The sequence below is a fragment of the Engystomops pustulosus genome, chromosome 2 (genome assembly GCF_040894005.1).
Source record: "Engystomops pustulosus chromosome 2, aEngPut4.maternal, whole genome shotgun sequence".
NCBI classification, from domain to species: Eukaryota; Metazoa; Chordata; class Amphibia; order Anura; family Leptodactylidae; genus Engystomops; species Engystomops pustulosus.
In genome coordinates, this window is record NC_092412.1 from 262344088 (window position 1) to 262368527 (window position 24440).

The following is a 24440-nucleotide window of genomic DNA, read 5'->3' on the forward strand; positions in this document are numbered from 1 at the left end:
ACCCTACATACAGCAGTACCCCCAACCCTACATACAGCAGCACCCCCCCTACATCCAGCAGCACCCCCCTACATACAGCAGCACCCCCCCCTACATCCAGCAGCACCCCCCCTACATCCAGCAGCACCCCCCCTACATACAGCAGCACCCCCCCCTACATACAGCAGCACCCCCTACATACATACAGCAGCACCCCCCTACGTACATACATACATACAGCAGCACCCCCACCCCTACATCCAGCAGCACCCCCCCCTACAAACAGCAGCACCCCCCCTACATACAGCAGCACCCCCTACATACATACAGCAGCACCCCCCTACATACATACAGCAGCACCCCCACCCCTACATACAGCAGCACCCCCACCCCTACATACAGCAGCACCCCCACCCCTACATACAGCAGCACCCCCCCTACATACAGCAGCACTTCCCCTACATCCAGCAGCACCCCCACCCCTACATACAGCAGCACCCCCCCTACATACAGCAGCACCCCCCTACATCCAGCCGCACCCCCCCTACATACAGCAGCACCCCCCTACATACAGCAGCACCCCCCTACATCCAGCAGCACCCCCCCCTACAAACAGCAGCACCCATCTACATACAGCAGCACCCCCCCTACATACATACAGCAGCACCCCCACCCCTACATACAGCAGCACCCCCACCCCTACATACAGCAGCACCCCCCCTACATACAGCAGCACCCCCCCTACATCCAGCAGCACCCCCCCTACATCCAGCGGCACCCCCCCCCTACATACAGCAGCACCCCCCCTACATACAGCAGCACCCCCTTACCTACATACAGCAGCACCCCCCCCTACATCCAGCAGCACCCCCCTACATACAGCAGCACCCCCCCCTACATCCAGCAGCACCCCCCCTACATCCAGCAGCACCCCCCCTACATACAGCAGCACCCCCCCTACATACAGCAGCACCCCCTACATACATACAGCAGCACCCCCCTACGTACATACATACATACAGCAGCACCCCCACCCCTACATCCAGCAGCACCCCCCCCTACAAACAGCAGCACCCCCCCTACATACAGCAGCACCCCCTACATACATACAGCAGCACCCCCCTACATACATACAGCAGCACCCCCACCCCTACATACAGCAGCACCCCCACCCCTACATACAGCAGCACCCCCACCCCTACATACAGCAGCACCCCCCCTACATACAGCAGCACTTCCCCTACATCCAGCAGCACCCCCACCCCTACATACAGCAGCACCCCCCCTACATACAGCAGCACCCCCCTACATCCAGCCGCACCCCCCCTACATACAGCAGCACCCCCCTACATACAGCAGCACCCCCCTACATCCAGCAGCACCCCCCCCTACAAACAGCAGCACCCATCTACATACAGCAGCACCCCCCCTACATACATACAGCAGCACCCCCACCCCTACATACAGCAGCACCCCCACCCCTACATACAGCAGCACCCCCCCTACATACAGCAGCACCCCCCCTACATCCAGCAGCACCCCCCCTACATCCAGCGGCACCCCCCCCTACATACAGCAGCACCCCCCCTACATACAGCAGCACCCCCCCTACATACAGCAGCACCCCCTCCCTACATACAGCCACACCCCCCCCCCTACATCCAGCAGCACCCCCCCTACATACAACAACCCTCCCTACATACAGCAGCAACCCCCCTACATCCAGCAGCACCCCCTCCCTACATACAGCAGCACCCCCCCTACATCCAGCAGCACCCCTCCCTACATACAGCAGCACCCCCCTACATCCAGCAGCACCCCCCCTATATACAACAACCCTCCCTACATCCAGCAGCACCCCCCCTACATACAGCAGCACCCCCCCTACATACAGCAGCACCCCCCCCCTACATACAGCAGCACCCACCTACATACAGAAGCACCCCCCCCCCCCCCCGAATCAAGGCTCCCACCTACCTATGACCAGGTAGCAGAGCACGGTGCGCAGTATCATGGTGGTCGCTCGATCTTGATTGATCTCTTCCGCTTCTTTATGAGGTGATTATAGTCTGGACTCCGCCCACAGAACAGACCACAACCTGCGTCATGGGACGTTGTGAGGAGGTCAGTGACGCCCCGTAACCAGGCGACCACAGATCAAACGTGTGCAAAACGGAAACCAAAAATATCTCATCGCATCTAATGCAAAAAGTACCAATCCCCCCCCCGGGCGCAAACATGACCCCCCCCATCCCTCCTAATAATGGACAATGGAGCCGCCATACTTCCCCTACATCTATTTTCCCGCAGATTCGGTTCACCCCCCGCCAAAAAAATTGTAAATTATATGCAAATTACCCTGTATGTAATTACTAGTGATAGAGCGGCATGTGTCCAACCAGATGAAATCTCCCAGCATTCCCTGCTTGTGCCACACCCCCCACCGGAGCCTACACGGCACGTACACCACCCCCCACCGGAGCCTACACGGCACGTACACCACCCCCCACCGGAGCCTACACGGCACGTACACCCCCCCCACCGGAGCCTCCACAGCACGTACACCACCCCCCACCGGAGCCTACACAGCACGTACACCACCCCCACCAGAGCCTACACAGCACGTACACCACCCCCCACCGGAGCCTACACAGCACATACACGACCCCCCACCGGAGCCTCCACAGCACGTACACCACCCCCCACCGGAGCCTACACAGCACGTACACCACTCCCCACCGGAGCCTACACAGCACGTACACCACCCCCCACCGGAGCCTCCACAGCACGTACACCACCCCCCACCAGAGCCTACACAGCACGTACACCACCCCCCACCGGAGCCTACACAGCACGTACACCACCCCCCACCGGAGCCTACACAGCACATACACGACCCCCCACCGGAGCCTACACAGCACGTACACCACCCCCACCGGAGCCTACACAGCACGTACACCACCCCCCACCGGAGCCTACACGGCACGTACACCACCCCCCACCGGAGCCTGCACGGCACGTACACCACCCCCCACCGGAGCCTACACGGCACGTACACCACCCCCCACCGGAGCCTCCACAGCACGTACACCACCCCCCACCGGAGCCTACACAGCACGTACACCACCCCCCACCGGAGCCTACACAGCACGTACACCACCCCCCACCGGAGCCTACACGGCACGTACACCCCCCCCACCGGAGCCTACACGGCACGTACACCACCCCCACCGGAGCCTACACAGCACGTACACTATCCCCCACCAGAGCCTAAACAGCAGGTACACCACCCCCCAACGGAGCCTACACAGCACGTACACCACCCCCCACCGGAGCCTACACAGCACATACACCATCCCCCACCGGAGCCTCCACAGCACGTACACTACCCCCCACCGGAGCCTAAACAGCACGTACACCACCCCCCAACGGAGCCTACACAGCACGTACACCACCCCCCACCGGAGCCTACACAGCACATACACCACCCCCCACCGGAGCCTCCACAGCACGTACACCACCCCCCACCGGAGCCTACACAGCACGTACACCACCACCCCCACCGGAGCCTACACGGCACGTACACCGCCCCCCACCGGAGCCTACACAGCACATACACCCCCCCCCACCGGAGCCTACACAGAACGTACACTACCCCCCACCGGAGCCTACACAGCACGTACACCACCCCCACCGGAGCCTAGACGGCACGTACACCCCCCCATACACACACCGGAGCCTACACGACACGTACACCACCCCCCACCGGAGCCTCCACAGCACGTACACCACCCCCCACCGGAGCCTACACAGCACGTACACCACCCCCTACCGGAGCCTACACGGCACGTACACCACCCCCCACCGGAGCCTACACGGCACGTACACCCCCCCCCACGGAGCCTACACAGCACGTACACCACCCCCCACCGGAGCCTACACAGCACGTACACCCCCCACCCCCCACCGGAGCCTACACGGCACGTACACCACCCCCCACCAGAGCCTACACAGCACGTACACCACCCCCCACCGGAGCCTAAACAGCACGTACACCACCCCCCACCGGAGCCTACACAGCACGTACACCACCCCCCACCGGAGCCTACACAGCACGTACACCATCCCCCACCGGAGCCTACACGGCACGTACACCCCCCCCCCCACCGGAGCCTACACGGCACGTACACTACCCCCCACCGGAGCCTCCACAGCACGTACACTACCCCCCACCGGAGCCTAAACAGCACGTACACCACCCCCCAACGGAGCCTACACAGCACGTACACCACCCCCCACCGGAGCCTACACAGCACATACACCACCCCCCACCGGAGCCTCCACGGCACGTACACCACCCCCCACCGGAGCCTACACGGCACGTACACCACCCCCCCACCGGAGCCTACACGGCACGTACACCGCCCCCCACCGGAGCCTACACAGCACATACACCCCCCCCCACCGGAGCCTACACGACACGTACACCACCCCCCACCGGAGCCTCCACAGCACGTACACCACCCCCCACCGGAGCCTACACAGCACGTACACCACCCCCTACCGGAGCCTACACGGCACGTACACCACCCCCTACCGGAGCCTACACGGCACGTACACCACCCCCCACCGGAGCCTACACGGCACGTACACCCCCCCCCCCACGGAGCCTACACAGCACGTACACAACCCCCCACCGGAGCCTACACAGCACGTACACCCCCCACCCCCCACCGGAGCCTACACGGCACGTACACCACCCCCCACCAGAGCCTACACAGCACGTACACCACCCCCCACCGGAGCCTAAACAGCACGTACACCACCCCCCACCAGAGCCTACACAGCACGTACACCACCCCCCACCGGAGCCTACACGGCACGTACACCACCCCCCACCGGAGCCTACACAGCACGTACACCCCCCCCCCCACCGGAGCCTACACAGCACGTACACCCCCCCCCCACCGGAGCCTACACGGCACGTACACCCCCCCCACCGGAGCCTCCACAGCACGTACACCACCCCCCACCGGAGCCTCCACAGCACGTACACCACCCCCCACCGGAGCCTCCACAGCACGTACACCACCCCCCACCGGAGCCTACACGGCACGTACACCACCCCCCACCGGAGCCTACACGGCACGTACACCACCCCCCACCGGAGCCTACACAGCACGTACACCACCCCCCACCGGAGCCTACACGGCACGTACACCACCCCCCACCGGAGCCTACACGGCACGTACACCACCCCCACCGGAGCCTCCACAGCACGTACACCACCCCCCACCGGAGCCTACACGGCACGTACACCACCCCCCACCGGAGCCTCCACAGCACGTACACCACCCCCCACCGGAGCCTACACGGCACGTACACCACCCCCCACCGGAGCCTACACGGCACGTACACCACCCCCCACCAGAGTCTACACAACACGTACACCCCCCCCCACCGGAGCCTCCACAGCACGTACACCACCCCCCACCGGAGCCTCCACAGCACGTACACCACCCCCCACCGGAGCCAAACGGCACGTACACCACCCCCCACCGGAGCCTACACGGCACGTACACCACCCCCCACCGGAGCCTACACAACACGTACACCCCCCCCCCACCGGAGCCTCCACAGCACGTACACTACCCCCCACCAGAGCCTACACAGCACGTACACCACCCCCCACCGGAGCCTACACAGCACGTACACCACCCCCCACCGGAGCCTACACAACACGTACACCCCCCCCCCCCACCGGAGCCTCCACAGCACCTACACCACCCCCCACCGGAGCCTACACAGCACGTACACCACCCCCCACCGGAGCCTACACGGCACGTACACCCCCCACCACCACCACCAGAGCCTACACGGCACGTACACCCCCCCCCCCACCGGAGCCTACACAGCAAATACACCCCCCACCACCACCAGAGCCTACACAGCACGTACACCACCCCCCACCGGAGCCTACACAGCACGTACAACACCCCTCACCGGAGCCTACACGGCGCTTACACCACCCCCCACCGGAGCCTACACAGCACGTACACCACCCCCCACCGGAGCCTCCACAGCACGTACACCACCCCCCACCGGAGCCTCCACAGCACGTACACCCCCCCCCACCGGAGCCTACACAGCACATACACCACCCCCCCACCGGAGCCTCCACAGCACGTACACCCCCCACCGGAGCCTACACGGCACGTACACCCCCCACCGGAGCCTACACAGCACGTACACCCCCCCCCATCACCACCAGAGCCTACACGGCACGTACACCACCCCCCACCGGAGCCTACACAGCGCGTACACCACCCCCCACTGGAGCCTACACGGCACGTACACCACCCCCCACCGGAGCCTACACAGCACGTACACCACCCCCACCGGAGCCTACACAGCACGTACACCGCCCCCCACCGGAGCCTACACGGCACGTACACCCCCCCCACCCGAGCCTACACAGCACGTACATCACCCCCCCACCGGAGCCTACACGGCACGTTCAACACCCCCCACCAGAGCCTACACAGCACGTACACTACCCCCCACCGGAGCCTACACAGCACGTACACTACCCCCCACCGGAGCCTACACGGCACGTACACTACCCCCCACCGGAGCCTACACAGCACGTACACCACCCCCCATCGGAGCCTACACGGCACGTACACCACCCCCCACCGGAGCCTACACGGCACGTTCAACACCCCCCACCGGAGCCTACACAGCACGTACACTACCCCCCACCGGAGCCTACACAGCACGTACACCGCCCCCCCACCGGAGCCTACACAGCACGTACACCAACCCTCACCGGAGCCTACACGGCACGTACACCCCCCCCCCCACACGAGCCTACACAGCACGTACACCACCCCCACCGGAGCCTACACGGCACGTACACCGCCCCCCACCACCACCAGAGCCTACACGGCACGTACACCCCCCCCCCACCGGAGCCTACACAGCAAATACACCCCCCACCACCACCAGAGCCTACACAGCACGTACACCACCCCCCACCGGAGCCTACACAGCACGTACAACACCCCTCACCGGAGCCTACACGGCGCTTACACCACCCCCCACCGGAGCCTACACAGCACGTACAGCACCCCCCACCGGAGCCTCCACAGCACGTACACCACCCCCCACCGGAGCCTCCACAGCACGTACACCCCCCCCCCCCACCGGAGCCTACACAGCACATACACCACCCCCCCACCGGAGCCTCCACAGCACGTACACCCCCCACCGGAGCCTACACAGCACGTACACCCCCCCCACCACCACCAGAGCCTACACGGCACGTACACCACCCCCCACCGGAGCCTACACAGCGCGTACACCACCCCCCACCGGAGCCTACACAGCACTTACACCACCCCCACCGGAGCCTACACAGCACGTACACCGCCCCCCACCGGAGCCTACACGGCACGTACACCCCCCCCACCCGAGCCTACACAGCACGTACACCACCCCCCACTGGAGCCTACACGGCACGTACACCACCCCCCACCGGAGCCTACACAGCACTTACACCACCCCCACCGGAGCCTACACAGCACGTACACCGCCCCCCACCGGAGCCTACACGGCACGTACACCCCCCCCACCCGAGCCTACACAGCACGTACATCACCCCCCCACCGGAGCCTACACGGCACGTTCAACACCCCCCACCGGAGCCTACACAGCACGTACACTACCCCCCACCGGAGCCTACACGGCACGTACACTACCCCCCACCGGAGCCTACACGGCACGTACACCCCCCCACCGGAGCCTACACAGCACGTACACCACCCCCCACCGGAGCCTACACAGCACGTACACCACCCCCCACCGGAGCCTACACGGCACGTACACCACCCCCCACCGGAGCCTACACAGCACGTACACCCCCCCCCACCGGAGCCTACACGGCACGTACACCACCCCCCACCGGAGCCTACACGGCACGTTCAACACCCCCCACCGGAGCCTACACAGCACGTACACCACCCCCCACCGGAGCCTACACGGCACGTACACCACCCCCCACCGGAGCCTACACAGCACGTACACCGCCCCCCCACCGGAGCCTACACAGCACGTACACCACCCCTCACCGGAGCCTACACGGCACGTACACCCCCCCCCCCCACCGGAGCCTACACAGCACGTACACCACCCCCACCGGAGCCTACACGGCACGTACACCGCCCCCCCACCGGAGCCTCCACAGCACGTACACCACCCCCCACCGGAGCCTACACAGCACGTACACCCCCCCCCCCACCGGAGCCTACACAACACGTACACTACCCCCCACCGGAACCTACACAGCACGTACACCCCCCCCCACCGGAGCCTACACAGCACGTACACTACCCCCCACCGGAGCCTACACAGCACGTACACCACCCCCCACCGGAGCCTACACAGCACGTACACCACCCCCACCGGAGCCTACACGGCACGTACACCCTCCCCCCCCACCGGAGCCTACACGGCACGTACACCACCCCCCACCGGAGCCTACACAGCACGTGCACCCCCCCCCCCCCCCACCGGAGCCTACACAGCACATACACCGCCCCCCACCGGAGCCTACACAGCACGTACACCACCCCCCACCGGAGCCTACACAGCACGTACACCACCCCCCACCGGAGCCTACACAGCACGTACACCACCCCCAACCGGAGCCTACACGGCACGTTCAACACCCCCCACCGGAGCCTACACAGCACGTACACCCCCCCCCCACCGGAGCCTACACAGCACGTACACTACCCCCCACCGGAGCCTACACGGCACGTACACCACCCCCCACCGGAGCCTACACAGCACGTACACCACCCCCACCGGAGCCTACACAGCACGTACACCACCCCCACCGGAGCCTACACAGCACGTACACCACCCCCCACTGGAGCCTACACAGCACGTACACTACCCCCCACCGGAGCCTACACGGCACGTACACCACCCCCCACCGGAGCCTACACAGCACGTACACTACCCCCCACCGGAGCCTACACGGCACGTACACCACCCCCCACCGGAGCCTACACAGCATGTACACCAACCCCCACCGGAGCCTACACGGCACATTCAACACCCCCCACTAGAGCCTACACAGCGCGTACACCACCCCCCACCGGAGCCTACACGGCACGTTCAACACCCCCCACCGGAGCCTCCACAGCACGTACACCACCCCCCACCGGAGCCTACACAGCACGTGCACCCCCCCCCCCCACCGGAGCCTACACAGCACATACACCGCCCCCCACCGGAGCCTACACAGCACGTACACTACCCCCCACCTGAGCCTACACAGCACGTACACCACCCCCCACCGGATCCTCCACAGCACGTACACCACCCCCAACCGGAGCCTACACGGCACGTTCAACACCCCCCACCGGAGCCTACACAGCACGTACACCACCCCCCACCGGAGCCTACACAGCACGTACACTACCCCCCACCAGAGCCTACACAACACGTACACCACCCCTCACCGGAGCCTACACGGCACGTACACCACCCCCCACTAGAGCCTACACAGCACGTACACCACCCCCCACCGGAGCCTACACGGCACGTTCAACACCCCCCACCGGAGCCTACACAGCACGTACACTACCCCCCACCGGAGCCTACACAGCACGTACACTACCCCCCACCAGAGCTTACACAGCACGTACACCACCCCCCACCGGAGCCTACACAGCACGAACACCCCCCCACACCGGAGCCTACACAGCACGTACACCCCCCCACACCGGAGCCTACACAGCACGTACACCACCCCCTACCGGAGCCTACACGGCACGTACACCCCCCCCCCCCACCGGAGCCTACACAGCACGTACACCACCCCCCACCGGAGCCTACACAGCACGTACACCACCCCCTACCGGAGCCTACACGGCACGTACACCCCCCCCCCCCACCGGAGCCTACACAGCACGTACACCACCCCCCACCGGAGCCTACACAGCACGTACACCACCCCCTACCGGAGCCTACACGGCACGTACACCCCCCCCCCACCGGAGCCTACACAGCACGTACACCACCCCCCACCGGAGCCTACACAACACGTACACCACCCCTCACCGGAGCCTACACGGCACGTACACCACCCCCCACTAGAGCCTACACAGCACGTACACCACCCCCCACCGGAGCCTACACGGCACGTTCAACACCCCCCACCGGAGCCTACACAGCACGTACACTACCCCCCACCGGAGCCTACACAGCACGTACACTACCCCCCACCAGAGCTTACACAGCACGTACACCACCCCCCACCGGAGCCTACACAGCACGAACACCCCCCCACACCGGAGCCTACACAGCACGTACACCCCCCCACACCGGAGCCTACACAGCACGTACACCACCCCCTACCGGAGCCTACACGGCACGTACACCCCCCCCCCCCACCGGAGCCTACACAGCACGTACACCACCCCCCACCGGAGCCTACACAGCACGTACACCACCCCCTACCGGAGCCTACACGGCACGTACACCCCCCCCCCACCGGAGCCTACACAGCACGTACACCACCCCCCACCGGAGCCTACACAGCACGTACACCACCCCCCACCGGAGCCTACACAGCATGTACACCACCCTTTACCGGAGCCTACACAGCACGTACAACACCCCCCACCGGAGCCTACACAGCAAGTACATCACCCCCCACCGGAGCCTACACGGCCTGTACAACCCCCACCCCCACCAGAGCCTACACAGCACGTACACCACCCCCCACCGGAGCCTACACAGCATGTACACCACCCTTTACCGGAGCCTACACAGCATGTACAACACCCCCCACCGGAGCCTCCACAGCCTGTACAACCCCCCCCCCCCACCGGAGCCTACACCGCACGTACCCCCCCCCCCACCGGAGCCTACACGGCACATACACCCCCCCCCACCGGAGCCTACATAGCAGGGTCATGGTACTTGGTATGGGGGCCGGAGGGCTGTCCTTCAGCCTGGCAGGTCTCCAGCAGGTGGTGTGTACAGGGGGGAGAGGCTGATGTACTGGTTCTCCCTGGGGCAACCCCTGAGAGTCTAAGGTAGGTCCCTGGGTAATGGATGGGGAGCCAATGGTGGTAACAGCCGTATCCAGGGATCAGACGGAGGCAACGTTGTGCAAAATAACTCACGGTTCTTTATTGAACAACAGGTAGCAGGCAACGGGCCAAAACAGTTCACAGCAGATTCTGGTGCTGGAGTGGTCGTGGAGAGGGGTCCGCAGGAATAGGACACCTGCCTGGAAGTAGATGCAGCAGGGATAATGGAGATGGATCTGTGTCCATGCTGTGGAAGCTGCAGCTCTGAGTCTCCTGCCTCTGGTCCTGGGATTGGGCTCTGTGGTAGCAGTAAAGGTGTCCTGTACTGAGCACTGTCCCTCTGGTCACTCTGACCATGTGCTGAGAGACCTTGTGGTAAGAGGCTCCCCCTGCACAGTGTATTTATACCCCCCTGGTCAGGTGATAGCTCCTCTCCAATCACACTCCAGGTTACAATACAACTGATTGGATAACAGGCAGAGGCTACAGCTGCTCTTACAGAATCTGCCAGTGCTAGAGAGGTACTGCAGGGTTCATGACTCCCTCTGACAGCTCCTGACCTGGAGAGGGCGCTATCCGCACCTACCAGCCGCCTATGCATTGGCCGGGGTGCTGCACCTGTTCAGTGTCTGCACAGAGCGATGCGCTGCTTGTACACAACACAAATCTGCAGAACTGTGAAGAGACGTCAATCTACAAGATTCTTATATTAAGCAGAATAGTGAGTGCAGCTCACAAGTGCAGCTCTCTTGCGATCGGATTGTGGCGCATCGGCGCCGGCATGCACGCGACGGAAATCGGGGGCGTAGAAAACCCGACAGATTCGGAAAAACCGCCGCATTTAAAAAAAAAAAAGTGCCGCTTGACACGCACTTACCTGCACCCGGCCCGGCTTGGTGAACTCCAGTGAACTCCGACGGACTTCAGGGCAGCAGCGACACCTGGTGGACATCGAGCGCACTACATTAGTGAATCGCCGGAAGACCCGAATCCTCCACAGAGAACGCGCCGCTGGATAGCGACAGGACCGGGGAAGTAAATCTGCCCCAATGTAACCTCAGCATGTGATCAAGGCTGAAGCCATCGGGATGCATCAAAAACACATCAAAAAACGTGAAAATGTGAATGAGCCCGGAGGCTGCCCCAGCAGGAACCACCTCCACCTGGGGCCTGCTCTCTCCTCTCCCAGGCCTGATCCAGGGCAGCAAGTCCCAGACTCCTGTCTCCCAAACTAGGCCGGAGGAGGACAGGAGTAAGCAGCTATCGGCCAGCAATATGGAGGACCTGGGGCTGAGATCCAACCTGATCCAACCAGAGCCGCAGCAACGCTGCTCCAACTCCTCCCAAGTCAGCCGAGGCTCGGAAGACCCGCAAGACCTCTGGAAAGCTGGGCACATCGGGAAAGCTGAGTGCTCAGAGAGGTGAGGCTGACCTCAGTGAAGAGGGCTGGGGAATGCTGAGGACCCGGGAGTCTATTTCCACCTATGCCTCCCGGGCTCTGGGCCACCTCTCTGAGTACGAAGAAGCTAGCGTGACGTTGGGGAGGCTGTGGGAGGATCTTATGGGGGGATCTTATGGGGAGGGATCTTATGGGGGGATCTTATGGGGGGGATCTTATGGGGGGATCTTATGGGGAGGGATCTTTTGGGGAGGGATCTTAGTTGCCTGCTGAAGCACCGCCTTGTGTAAGGCTGAAGCCCCAGGAGGCAGAGAAGTCCATCCTGCAGAGATTTATAGACGAGGATGGAGAGGACCACGTGGCTGCTCTGTAGGACTGATAGACGTGGCAGAGCTCAGCTATAGAAGCTGATGTAGAGTTGGCTCTCAGCTGCTCTGGAGCTTCATGACCAGAGAGCATCTCATGGAGTCCATGATCCATGTGGACAATTTGCCCCCTTATAAAAGTTCTTTGAAAATGTATTGTTTAAAAGAATTGTTCTGAAGACTGTAGAAATCGCTGAATGAAGGCTGAGCAGGAAAGGAACATGATGCTTTCTGGTAGGAATCCTTGAAGGACATTGCTTGGAATCCTGCAGTCCTCCTGGACGATGTTGTGGCCATCAAGCATGAACATGATCGGCGGCTTTTGAGGATTCTTCTGGCCTTAGGCTTTTAGTGCAGCCAGAAGATATATCCTTTGTGATAGGACGGCCGCTGCCTGGTCACACAGGTGGAGCCGGGAGCCGCAGGCTTCTGTCTTCTGATCCGTCATAAGTCCCATGTTGTCACCCTGTGGGATGGTTTTTGTCTCTTGGGTTTTGGGCGCCGGCAGAAAGATTTTCTCCAAAACGAAGCTACTAGAAGGATGGATCACGATGCAGGAGGTGGTAAGTGCTTGGCGTAGAAGCATCGCATTCATGTGGTAGGTGCTAGACTGCGATGGCCCCTTCCAGCTTTTGATGGAGCCGTCAAAATACGACATTCTTCACTGCGCCCTATAAAGGGCATTTATTTCATACTCACACATGTCCCTAATCACAGCAGCCTCCTGCCCCTACAGGTGCCATGAGAAGGGCAATTATTGGTATTTTCGTAGTCTTGGCCTGTCTGACCTCTCCCGAGTCTCCTGTGTGTGATGGCGTCTGGAGATATGACCCAGCGCTTATACTCCATCGCAGCCAATCACAGGCAGGACATGGAGGACATAACTGTGGTTATCTATAGGGCTGCAAGCTGCTTGATTGGCTGCTCGCTAAACGGCGGTGACTATGGCGGTTGTGTGTGTACAGACCCGCTCATCACTAACCAGGACAAAAGAAGAGTAAGATGAAGAAGGAGAACGATGTCTCCCCCTGAAACAGTAAAAGAAGGATTTCTGCTGCAAACCAAGCGGAGTAAAATGCACCGGTGCTCTGGAGAGGCCCCAATCCCTCAGAGTATAGGACATTTGTAAACTCCAGTCACACTGCTCGTGTTGCAATTTTTGGTTTTTATTATACAAACTTTCAAACGTGACGTTTCGGTCAGACAATTGACCTTCATCAGACTCAGTTTGTGTAGGAGAATCAGGGTAAATATTGCTTATAGCAAGGAGTGGCGCAATGGTGCGTGGAGCAGCGCTACTCTCCAGAGCGGCTGAGACCGCCATCCACGCGCCATTGCACCACTCCTTGATGTAAGCAATATTTACCCTGATTCTCCTACACAAACCGAGTCTGATGAAGGTCAATTGTCTGACCGAAACGCCACGTTTGAAAGTTTGTATAATAAAAACCAAAAATTGCAACACAAGCAGTGTGACTGGAGTATACAAATGTCCTACCCCCTGAAATAGGTGACAGGATGGTCGGCATGGACCTTCTGTGCTTCCTTATCTCAGGCAGAGGCCCTCAATGTATCTAAGGTGGCAATAGAGACGTCGCTTTAGTTATTTTTTGTATTATAAGTTATTTGCATATTCCCAGAATCCTCTGTGTAGGACGCATGGCCTCTGTTGCTGCAGCCCACAGCGACAAAGCTCAGATGTTCTACCTTCCTCACGATAGACAAACCTGGTTTATGTGACTCTAAGCTCCTCGTGGGAGGTGCCACACTTGTAACATCCAATCACAGCTGTCCTTTAAGGTAGACCAGACCAGGGGAAGGCCTAGGTGATGAGTGAGGGGCAGTGGTAGACTCTCTCAGGGATATCTGCAGCTTTAACACCAGATCTTTTCTTAGGAATCAATTGTGACATTCCCCCTCAGGCTCAGAGGATCCCAAGGGTGGCAAATAGTGAGGCCCTAATGTTCTAGATTATACATGAGGGCTCCTCCAGACCCCCTGTATAGCGCCATGTGCTCATTGTGATTGTTGCACCAAGGATGAAGGGACATGAGGTGTGAGGTCAACCGAGGACACAAACAAAGTTACTGTAATGACCATTTATTGGTGGATTGGAGGAGAAGAGATGATCGGCACCGGGGGGCTCCTCCTCTATGACAGATGATGTCCCCTGTGTGACCCACACTCTGGAGATATACATACAGCTATACAATATATTCTACATCCCAGGTTGTTGCTGGTCCTCCTGGTCTCCCGTCCCTCCCGGTGCCCGGACGTCCTCTTAGTCCTCTGTGTATTTGATAGCCGTGTCATTGAGCTTGAGGAGTGGGTTCAGAACTCCCCATATTCCCTGAGTGCCCCCTTTTCTGGAAGAAAAAGAACAGTGACTTAGATAAGAAAACATGGGACACACAGAACATCTGACTGATGAGATTGTGGACCTGATGCAGGATATATTCTGTGGTTTATCCCAATTCTCGGGACCTTAGGCCCACCACCCTCATACTCCGCTTCCTGCAGAACATCAGCTGGTGGGACAATTTTTCTTATACTAGTGGTTGACCTGAGTCCCAGCCCCCAGGCCCGACTACCCTCATACTCGACTTCCTGCAGAACATCAGCTGGTGGGACAACTTGCCCTATACTAGTGGTTGACCTGAGTCCCAGCCCCTTAGGCCCACCACCCCTCACATTCAGGTTCCTGTAGAACATAAGTTGTCCTATATTAAATAAGAAGCCCAGCCCCAGATGTCAGGTCCACCATTCCTCTAGGACATCAGCTGGTGGGACAGCTTGTCTTATATTAGTGGTTGACCCTAGCCCCAGGTGTCAGGCCCGCCACCCCTCATACTCAGATTCCTCTAGGACATCAGCTGGTGGGACAGTTTGACCCCAGCCTCAGCCCCGAGGCCCGCCACCCCTCATACTCAGCTTCCTGTAGAATGTCCGGGCTCTTCGTGCTTTCTTGACATCCCTGATGAGGCAGCGATAGATCTCATGGCTCTTGACTCCACTCAGTGTTGAGGAGACCCTGTGATTCCCATTCTGCATCATCTCCAACACCACGACAGTAGAGTTCTCAGATACGTCCTCCTCACGGCGGTTCAGCCACCGCACAATGGGCACCTTGTACCAACCGGCAGAGACACAACGAGCTACTGTCACATTGTCAATGGTTTCCATCTCCACTGGAGGCTCTTCTTCTTCTGCATTGATAAACAGAGAGGTGGTACCAGTGGATGAGGACATGTTTGAGGAGATACTCTTCGATCTAATGTAATTACATTTAGGGGTACATTTACTTACCCATCCCGTTGACGGCGCCGATCCGGAATGTCCGACGAGGATTCGGGTCTGCCCCGATTCATCGTACGTCCAATTTCCTGCATGAGTCGCTTCCCCCGGTGAGGTCCGCCGGAGTTCACCTTCTTCCCGGTGTATGTGAGTGCTGATCTTGCAACACAATGGGGCAAATTTACTTACCCGGTCCATTCGCGTTCCAGCGGCGGCTTCTCCGCTCTGGATTCGGGTCCGGCCGGGATTTAATAAGGTAGTTCTTCCGCCGTCCACCAGGTGGCGCTGCTGCGCTGAAAGTAAACTCATCGCGCCGGAATGCACCGAGCTGGACCAGGTGAAGGTAAGCGGTCCTTATGCGACACATTTTCGGTTTTTAAATGCGGCGGTTTTTCCGAATACGTCGGGTTTTCGTTCGGCCACGCCCCCCGATTTCCGTCGCGCGCATGCCAGCGCCGATGCGCCACAATCCGATCGCGTGCGCCAAAATCCCGGGGCAATTTAAGTACAAGCGGCGCAAAACGGAAATATTCGGGTAACACGTCGGGAAAACGCGAATCGGGCCCTTAATAAATGACCCCCAATTTGCTTTTTAAATTCCGCAATTTGCCCGAATCAGTTGGGTTGTCCGACGTCCACAGCCCCTGATTTGTGTCGCATGCAAGCCGGCGCCAATGCACCACAATCCGATCGCATGCGCCAAAATCCCGGGGCAATTCAGCGCCAAACGGAAAAAAACGTGAAACCCAACGAAAATGCGGCGTTCGTCCCTGGGGTCTCAGAGCACAGATATCAGCAAATTGCCCAAACTGAAAGGACCTGCATGAAAAAAAACTCCAGAATTATCTGGGCCCAAAAACCGCACACGTAAAACTTGAACCCAAAGACCTTGACCACACAACTAAGACTTGACCAAAGGACTTAGACCCGAAGACCTTGACCACACAGATAAGTCCACGAATAGGTAAGATCATATACCTGGACCTCTTGACACCAAGGAGAACAGACTTCCCTCCAACACTACATATTGTACGCAACCTTTCCTTCTTTAGACAGATCACTTCTCACCTGAGGCCCCTTCTCCACTGGCGTTTTTCACGCGCGAGTTCTGCATGTGCATTTGACGCTCAGAACTCGCATTGCACTCTGTCCCATTGTATTCAATGGGTCTTTCTCCATTAGCGTTGTTTTTGACGCGCGTGCTTGCGTTCGTTTGCACGCGCGTCAAAATCGCAGCATGCTCTATTTTTGCGAGTCACGCGCAATTTTCACGCCCCATTCAAGTCTATGGAGATGCATCAAGAACGCATTGCACTCGCAATCATTGCAAGTGCAATGCGAGTGCAATGCGTTTTAAACGTAAGGGTTGCTAGGTGACCAGAATAACATTATTTCCCCTGCTCGCGAACGATCATTTAATTAAAAAAACACAGTGAAGAACAGTGAAGAATAGAATAAAAACAGTGAACACAGTGAACACAGGATCATTTAAGATAAAAACACAGTGCAGAACACAGTGCAGAATAGATTACAGATGTTCGGCACATCTGCTTACTTGTCGGGAGATACGCGCGGAACGGTGCGAACAAAATAGCATGTGAAGAACAATATATATGTGTGAAGAACACATTGCAGATGTATTTAAACATCTGCAATGTGTTCTTCACACACATATATATATTGTTCTTCACATGCTATTTTGGCCGCACCGCTCCGCGCGTATCTCCCGACAAGTAAGCAGATGTGCCGAACATCTGTAATCTATTCTGCACTGTGTTCTGCACTGTGTTTTTATCTTAAATGATCCTGTGTTCACTGTTTTTATTCTATTCTTCACTGTTCTTCACATCTGCTAAATTGTCGGGAGATAATATACGCGCGGAACATTGAAGAATAGATCGCAGATGTTTGCAAATTATCAGAAGACATTATTTTTCAATTAAATAACACATTTTAATCCCAAACCATGGTCCCTTTGAAAAATGCTCGAGTCTCCCATTTAATCGCGCGTCAAAAATGCGCCGAAAACGCAAAAAAAACGCAAATTACTTCAAGGAAAAATGGAACAAAAACGCAGCCAAAACGTCAGTTTTTCACGCATTGCACCCTGACGTGAAACGCAACGCTAGTGTGCAAGAGGCCTTAGATCCAACCCTTAGACTATTTGCATGGCAGAAGCTTTAGAGGCCAATGTTGAGAAATCTCTCAAACTTTACATTTCTTGTACAAATCTTGACACCCATCATATGCAGAAAATGAAGAGCTGTGTTCATAAATACACTGCCCGATACCTGAGGCGTCCCTTCACCTGCATTGTGATCGAAAACTGACCCTTGAGTAAGACCTACCTTGGATCATGAGCTTCATCTTGATTTCCCCCTTTCCATGGGGGCTGATAGCCTTGCATGTGTACAAAGCTTCATCTGGATAGTCCACATTGGTCATGTGAAGGGTCAGGTCCCCCTCACTGACCTCCGAGGTGTCCACTCTCACCCGTCCATGGTAATTGTAGTCCTGTTCATCAAAGTCTTCCTTGTCCTTATGGAAGCTGTAGACCAGCTGGGGCTCCTTATACTCATACGTTTGCTGGATGTATGCATAGATATCTTCAACCTCAATCTCTTCAACAATGTCCTCCCGGTGCCAGCTGAAGCCAAGGTCGTAGGTGCCCTCAATGAAGGAGAACTGACAGGGCAAGGTGGCATTGCCATAACGTGGGACGAGTATCTCCTCATACTGAGGCTTGGGAAGGACATAGTCACAGTCTGAGAAGAAGACAAGAAAAGTGACACGATAATAACCAACAACATGAATGGTCACAGTCCAAGGGTGGACCAACACCATGGCCCCATGACCATGACAAGACCACAGCGGACACTGAGTGCCAGGTGGAGATCAGCAAAGACTGTAACCACCAAGCTCTGCACACACTAAGGAAATGTTCTTGCTAATGGTTGATGGTTGTAGCCATTTTTTAGGGGGACCGTGTAAGGCAGAGAGCTCGGGTGAAGAGCACGTCAGGGACGGCAGAGAGCTCGGGCGCAGAGCACGGCAGGGACGGCAGAGAGCTCGGGTGAAGAGCACGGTAGGGACGGCAGAGAGCTCGGGCGCAGAACGGGGCAGGGACGGCAGAGAGCTCGGGAGCAGAGCACGGCATGGACGGCAGAGAGCTCGGGAGCAGAGCACGGCATGGACGGCAGAGAGCTCGGGAGCAGAGCACGGCATGGACGGAAGAGAGCTCGGGAGCAGAGCACGGCAGGGCCGGCAGAGAGCTCGGGAGCAGAGCACGGCAGGGACGGCAGAGAGCTCGGGAGCAGAGCACGGCATGGACGGAAGAGAGCTCGGGAGCAGAGCACGGCAGGGCCGGCAGAGAGCTCGGGAGCAGAGCACGGCAGGGACAGCAGAGAGCTCGGGAGCAGAGCACGGCAGGGACAGCAGAGAGCTCGGGAGCAGAGCACGGCAGGGACAGCAGAGAGCTCGGGAGCAGAGCACGGCAGGGACGGCAGAGAGCTCGGGTGAAGAGCACGGTAGGGACGGCAGAGAGCTCGGGAGCAGAGCACGGCATGGACGGCAGAGAGCTCGGGAGCAGAGCACGGCAGGGACGGCAGAGAGCTCGGGAGCAGAGCACGGCATGGACGGCAGAGAGCTCGGGAGCAGAGCACGGCATGGACGGCAGAGAGCTCGGGAGCAGAGCACGGCAGGGACGGCAGAGAGCTCGGGATCAGAGCACGGCAGGGACGGCAGAGAGCTCGGGAGCAGAGCGCAGATCTAGATGCTTTTTTACATCTGAGTAACATTGATGTGGTATAGAATTATTTCCCCTAAATCCCTTCTCTTGGTTGCACTTGATGGACTTGTATCTTTTTTCTGTATCTTGTGTCTGTATAAACTATGAAACTCACCTGCCAGGTATGAGAAGAGCATCAGTGTGAGCAGGAGGTATAACAGCGCCATCCTCACGAGAGACACAGAACTGTCACAGAATCACAACAGATTCTAGAAGGAAAATAAAGAAATAAGCAACTGAAAAAAGAAAGAAACTGTATGTACAGGAGGTCACATGATCTGTGGTGTTACATAGGACTGCAGGTCACATCTACTACATGATCTGTACTCAGAGATATCACTGTGTTATCTGTAGTGTTACATAGGACTGCAGGACACATCTACTACATGATCTGTACTCAGAGATATCACTGTGTTATCTGTGGTGTTACATAGGACTGCAGGACACATCTACTACATGATCTGTACTCAGAGATATCACTGTGTTATCTGTAGTGTTACATAGGACTGCAGGACACATCTACTACATGATCTGTACTCAGAGATATCACTGTGTTATCTGTGGTGTTACATGGGACTGTAGGACACATCTACTACATGATCTGTACTCAGAGATATCACTGTGTTATCTGTGCTGTTACATGGGACTGCAGGACACATCTACTACATGATCTGTACTCAGAGATATCACTGTGTTATATGTGGTGTTACATAGGAGTGCAGGACACATCTACTACATGATCTGTACTCAGAGATATCACTGTGTTATCTGTGCAGTTACATAGGACTGCAGGACACATCTACTACATGATCTGTACTCAGAGATATCACTGTGTTATCTGTGGTGTAACATAGGACTGCAGGACACTACTACATGATCTGTACTCAGAGATATCACTGTGTTATCTGTGGTGTTACATGGGACTGTAGGTCTTGTCCCCCCTCTCTCAGCTCCTTACCTTGTCCTCTCTCGTAGCTGCTCTGGTTGTGACACCTGTGGCCCCTGCCTCTGCTGTGCTGTGGGGTCCCCAGGGGCCCGGTGCCGGCGGCAGCCAGTGAGGTGCGGACACGGTGCTCGCTGTTACCGTATAATTATCTGTGAGGACGAGGAGGAGGATGGAAAGTTCTGGGATCTGTGGGAGACTGAGAATCATAACTGACAGATATCAGCAGGATACATGACCCCAGAGATAGAGGGGACACAGGAGCAGTGAAGGTCCTGATCACAAGAGCTTACACTCTGTGCGGAGATAGAGAGGACACAGGAGCAGTGACGGTCCTGATCACAAGAGCTTACACAAGAGCTTACAAGAGATAAGTTTTGGTCCAGGTGATAAGTCTCGGTCCAGGAGATAAGTCTCGGTCCAGGTGATAAGTCTCGGTCCAGGTGATAAGTCTCGGTCCAGGTGATAAGTCTCGGTCCAGGTGATAAGTCTCAGTCCAGATGATAAGTCTCATTCAAGCTGATGAGTCTCAGTCCATGTGATAAGTCTTGGTCCAGGTGGTAAATCTCAGTCCAGATGATAAGTCTCAGTCCATGTGATAAATCTCAGTCAACGTGATGAGTCTCAGTCCAGGTGATAAGTCTCAGTCCAGGTGATAAATCTCAGTCAAGGTGATGAGTCTCAGTCCAGGTGATAAGTCTCAGTCCAGGTGATAAGTCTCGGTCCAGGTGATGAGTCTCAGTCCAGGTGATAAGTCTCGGTCCAGTTGATGAGTCTCAGTCACGGTGATAAGTCTCGGTCCAGGTGATAAGTCTCGGTCCAGGTGATAAGTCTCAGTCCAGATGATAAGTCTCAGTCCAGGTGATAAGTCTCGGTCTAGGTGATAAGTCTCAGTCCAGATGATAAGTCTCATTCAAGCTGATGAGTCTCGGTCCAAGTGATAAGTCTCGGTCCAGATGATAAGTCTCAGTCCAGGTGATGAGTCTCAGTCCAGGTGATAAGTCTCAGTCCAGGTGATAAGTCTCGGTCCAGGTGATAAGTCTCGGTTCAGGTAAAAAGTCTCAGTCCAGGTAATGAGTCTTGGTTCAGGTGATTAGTCTCAGTCCAGGTGATTAGTCTCAGTCCAAGTGATAAGTCTCGGTCCAGGTGTTAAGTCTCGGTCCAGGTGATAAGTCTCAGTCCGGGTGATAAGTCTCAGTCCAGGTGATAAGTCTCGGTCCAGGTGATAAGTCTCAGTCAAGGTGTTAAGTCTCAGTCCCGGTGATAAGTATCGGTCCAGGTGATGAGTCTCAGTCCAGGTGATGAGTCTCAGTCAAGGTTATAAGTCTCGGTCCAGGTGTTAAATCTCAGTCCAGGTGATGAGTCTCAGTCCAAGTGATAAGTCTCGGTTCAGGTGATAAGTCTCATTCAAGCTGATGAGTCTCAATCCAAGTGATAAGTCTCGGTCCCGGTGATAAGTCTCGCTCCAGGTGATAAGTCTCGGTCCAGGTAATAAGTCTCGGTCCAGGTGATAAGTCTCAGTCCGGGTGTTAAATCTCAGTCCAGATGATAAGTCTCAGTCCATGTGATAGATCTCAGTCCAGATGATAAGTCTCAGTCCATGTGATAGATCTCAGTCAAGGTGATGAGTCTCAGTCCAGGTGATAAGTCTCAGTCCAGGTGATAAGTCTCAGTCCAGGTGATGAGTCTCGGTCCAGGTGTTAAATCTCAGTCCAGATGATAAGTCTCAGTCCAGGTGATGAGTCTCAGTCCAGGTGATGAGTCTCAGTCCAGGTGATGAGTCTCAGTCCAGGTGATAAGTCTCAGTCCAGGTGATAAGTCTCGGTCCAGGTGATGAGTCTCAGTCCAGGTGATGAGTCTCAGTCCAGGTGATGAGTCTCAGTCCAGGTGATAAGTCTCGGTTCAGGTGATAAGTCTCGGTTCAGGTGATTAGTCTCAGTCCAGGTGATTAGTCTCAGTCCAAGTGATAAGTCTCAGTCCAGGTGATAAGTCTCAGTCCAGGTGATGAGTCTAAGTCCAGGTGATGAGTCTCAGTCCAGGTGATGAGTCTCAGTCCAGGTGATGAGTCTCAGTCCAGGTGATAAGTCTCAGTCCAGGTGATAAGTCTCAGTCCAGGTGATGAGTCTCAGTCCAGGTGATAAGTCTCGGTCCAGGTAATAAGTCTCGGTCCAGGTGATAAGTCTCAGTCCGGGTGTTAAATCTCAGTCCAGATGATAAGTCTCATTCAAGCTGATGAGTCTCAGTCCAAGTGATAAGTCTCGGTCGAGGTGATAAGTCTCGGTCCAGGTGATAAGTCTCGGTCCAGGTGATAAGTCTCGGTCCAGGTGATAAATCTCGGTCCAGGTGATAAATCTCAGTCAAGGTGATGAGTCTCAGTCCAGGTGATAAGTCTCAGTCCAGGTGTTAAGTCTCAGTCCCGTTGATAAGTCTCGGTCCAGGTGATAAGTTTCGGTCCAGTTGATGAGTCTCAGTCACGGTGATAAGTCTCGGTCCAGGTGTTAAATATCAGTCCAGATGATAAGTCTCATTCAAGCTTATGAGTCTCAGTCCAAGTGATAAGTCTCGGTCCAGGTGATAAGTCTCGGTCCAGGTGATAAGTCTCAGTCCAGGTGATAAGTCTCGGTCCAGGTGATAAGTCTCGGTTCAGGTAAAAAGTCTCAGTCCAGGTGATAAGTCTCGGTCCAGGTGATAAGTCTCAGTCCAGGTGATGAGTCTCAGTCCAGGTGATAAGTCTCGGTTCAGGTAAAAAGTCTCAGTCCAGGTGATGAGTCTTGGTTCAGGTGATTAGTCTCAGTCCAGGTGATTAGTCTCAGTCCAAGTGATAAGTCTCGGTCCAGGTGTTAAGTCTCGGTCCAGGTGATAAGTCTCAGTCCGGGTGATAAGTCTCAGTCCAGGTGATGAGTCTCGGTCCAGGTGATAAGTCTCAGTCCGGGTGATAAGTCTCAGTCCGGGTGATAAGTCTCAGTCCGGGTGATAAGTCTCAGTCAAGCTGATGAGTCTCAGTCCAAGTGATAAGTCTCGGTCCAGGAGATAAGTCTCGGTCCAGTTGATAAGTCTCGGTCCAGGTGATAAGTCTCGGTCCAGGTGATAAGTCTCAGTCCAGGTGATAAGTCTCGGTCCAGGTGATAAGTCTCGGTTCAGGTAAAAAGTCTCAGTCCAGGTGATAAGTCTCGGTCCAGGTGATAAGTCTCAGTCCAGGTGATGAGTCTCAGTCCAGGTGATAAGTCTCGGTTCAGGTAAAAAGTCTCAGTCCAGGTGATGAGTCTTGGTTCAGGTGATTAGTCTCAGTCCAGGTGATTAGTCTCAGTCCAAGTGATAAGTCTCGGTCCAGGTGTTAAGTCTCGGTCCAGGTGATAAGTCTCAGTCCGGGTGATAAGTCTCAGTCCGGGTGATAAGTCTCAGTCCAGGTGATGAGTCTCGGTCCAGGTGATAAGTCTCAGTCCGGGTGATAAGTCTCAGTCCGGGTGATAAGTCTCAGTCCGGGTGATAAGTCTCAGTCAAGCTGATGAGTCTCAGTCCAAGTGATAAGTCTCGGTCCAGGAGATAAGTCTCGGTCCAGTTGATA

At 57.0% G+C, this 24440-nt stretch overlaps 2 protein-coding genes across 3 annotated transcripts in view; both read right to left on the reverse strand.

The window, feature by feature from the left end:
* The window catches only part of LOC140117114 (uncharacterized), a 29106-nt gene extending 27067 nt beyond the window's left edge, over window positions 1–2039 (reverse strand). The window contains exon 1 of the mRNA XM_072133549.1: window positions 1957–2039. Within this exon, the coding sequence (XP_071989650.1) occupies window positions 1957–1993 (37 nt within the window). The 5' untranslated portion in view covers window positions 1994–2039. The remainder of the gene's footprint in view (window positions 1–1956) is intronic.
* A 12912-nt stretch (window positions 2040–14951) lies between these two features.
* On the reverse strand, window positions 14952–21066 carry LOC140116841 (V-set domain-containing T-cell activation inhibitor 1-like). 2 transcript variants are annotated; one of them, XM_072133278.1, is made up of 5 exons: window positions 20891–21066; window positions 20048–20141; window positions 18494–18910; window positions 15779–16057; window positions 14952–15212 (listed from the first exon to the last, which is right to left on the reverse strand). In XM_072133278.1, the coding sequence occupies exons 2-5, from the start codon at window positions 20097–20099 to the stop codon at window positions 15133–15135; spliced, it is 828 nt and encodes a 275-aa protein (XP_071989379.1). In that variant the 5' UTR covers window positions 20100–20141; window positions 20891–21066; the 3' UTR covers window positions 14952–15132. The 2 variants fall into 2 exon arrangements, with proteins under 2 accessions (XP_071989379.1, XP_071989380.1); XM_072133279.1 differs by having other exon boundaries at window positions 14952–15217.
* Between the last annotated feature and the right edge of the window lie 3374 nt (window positions 21067–24440).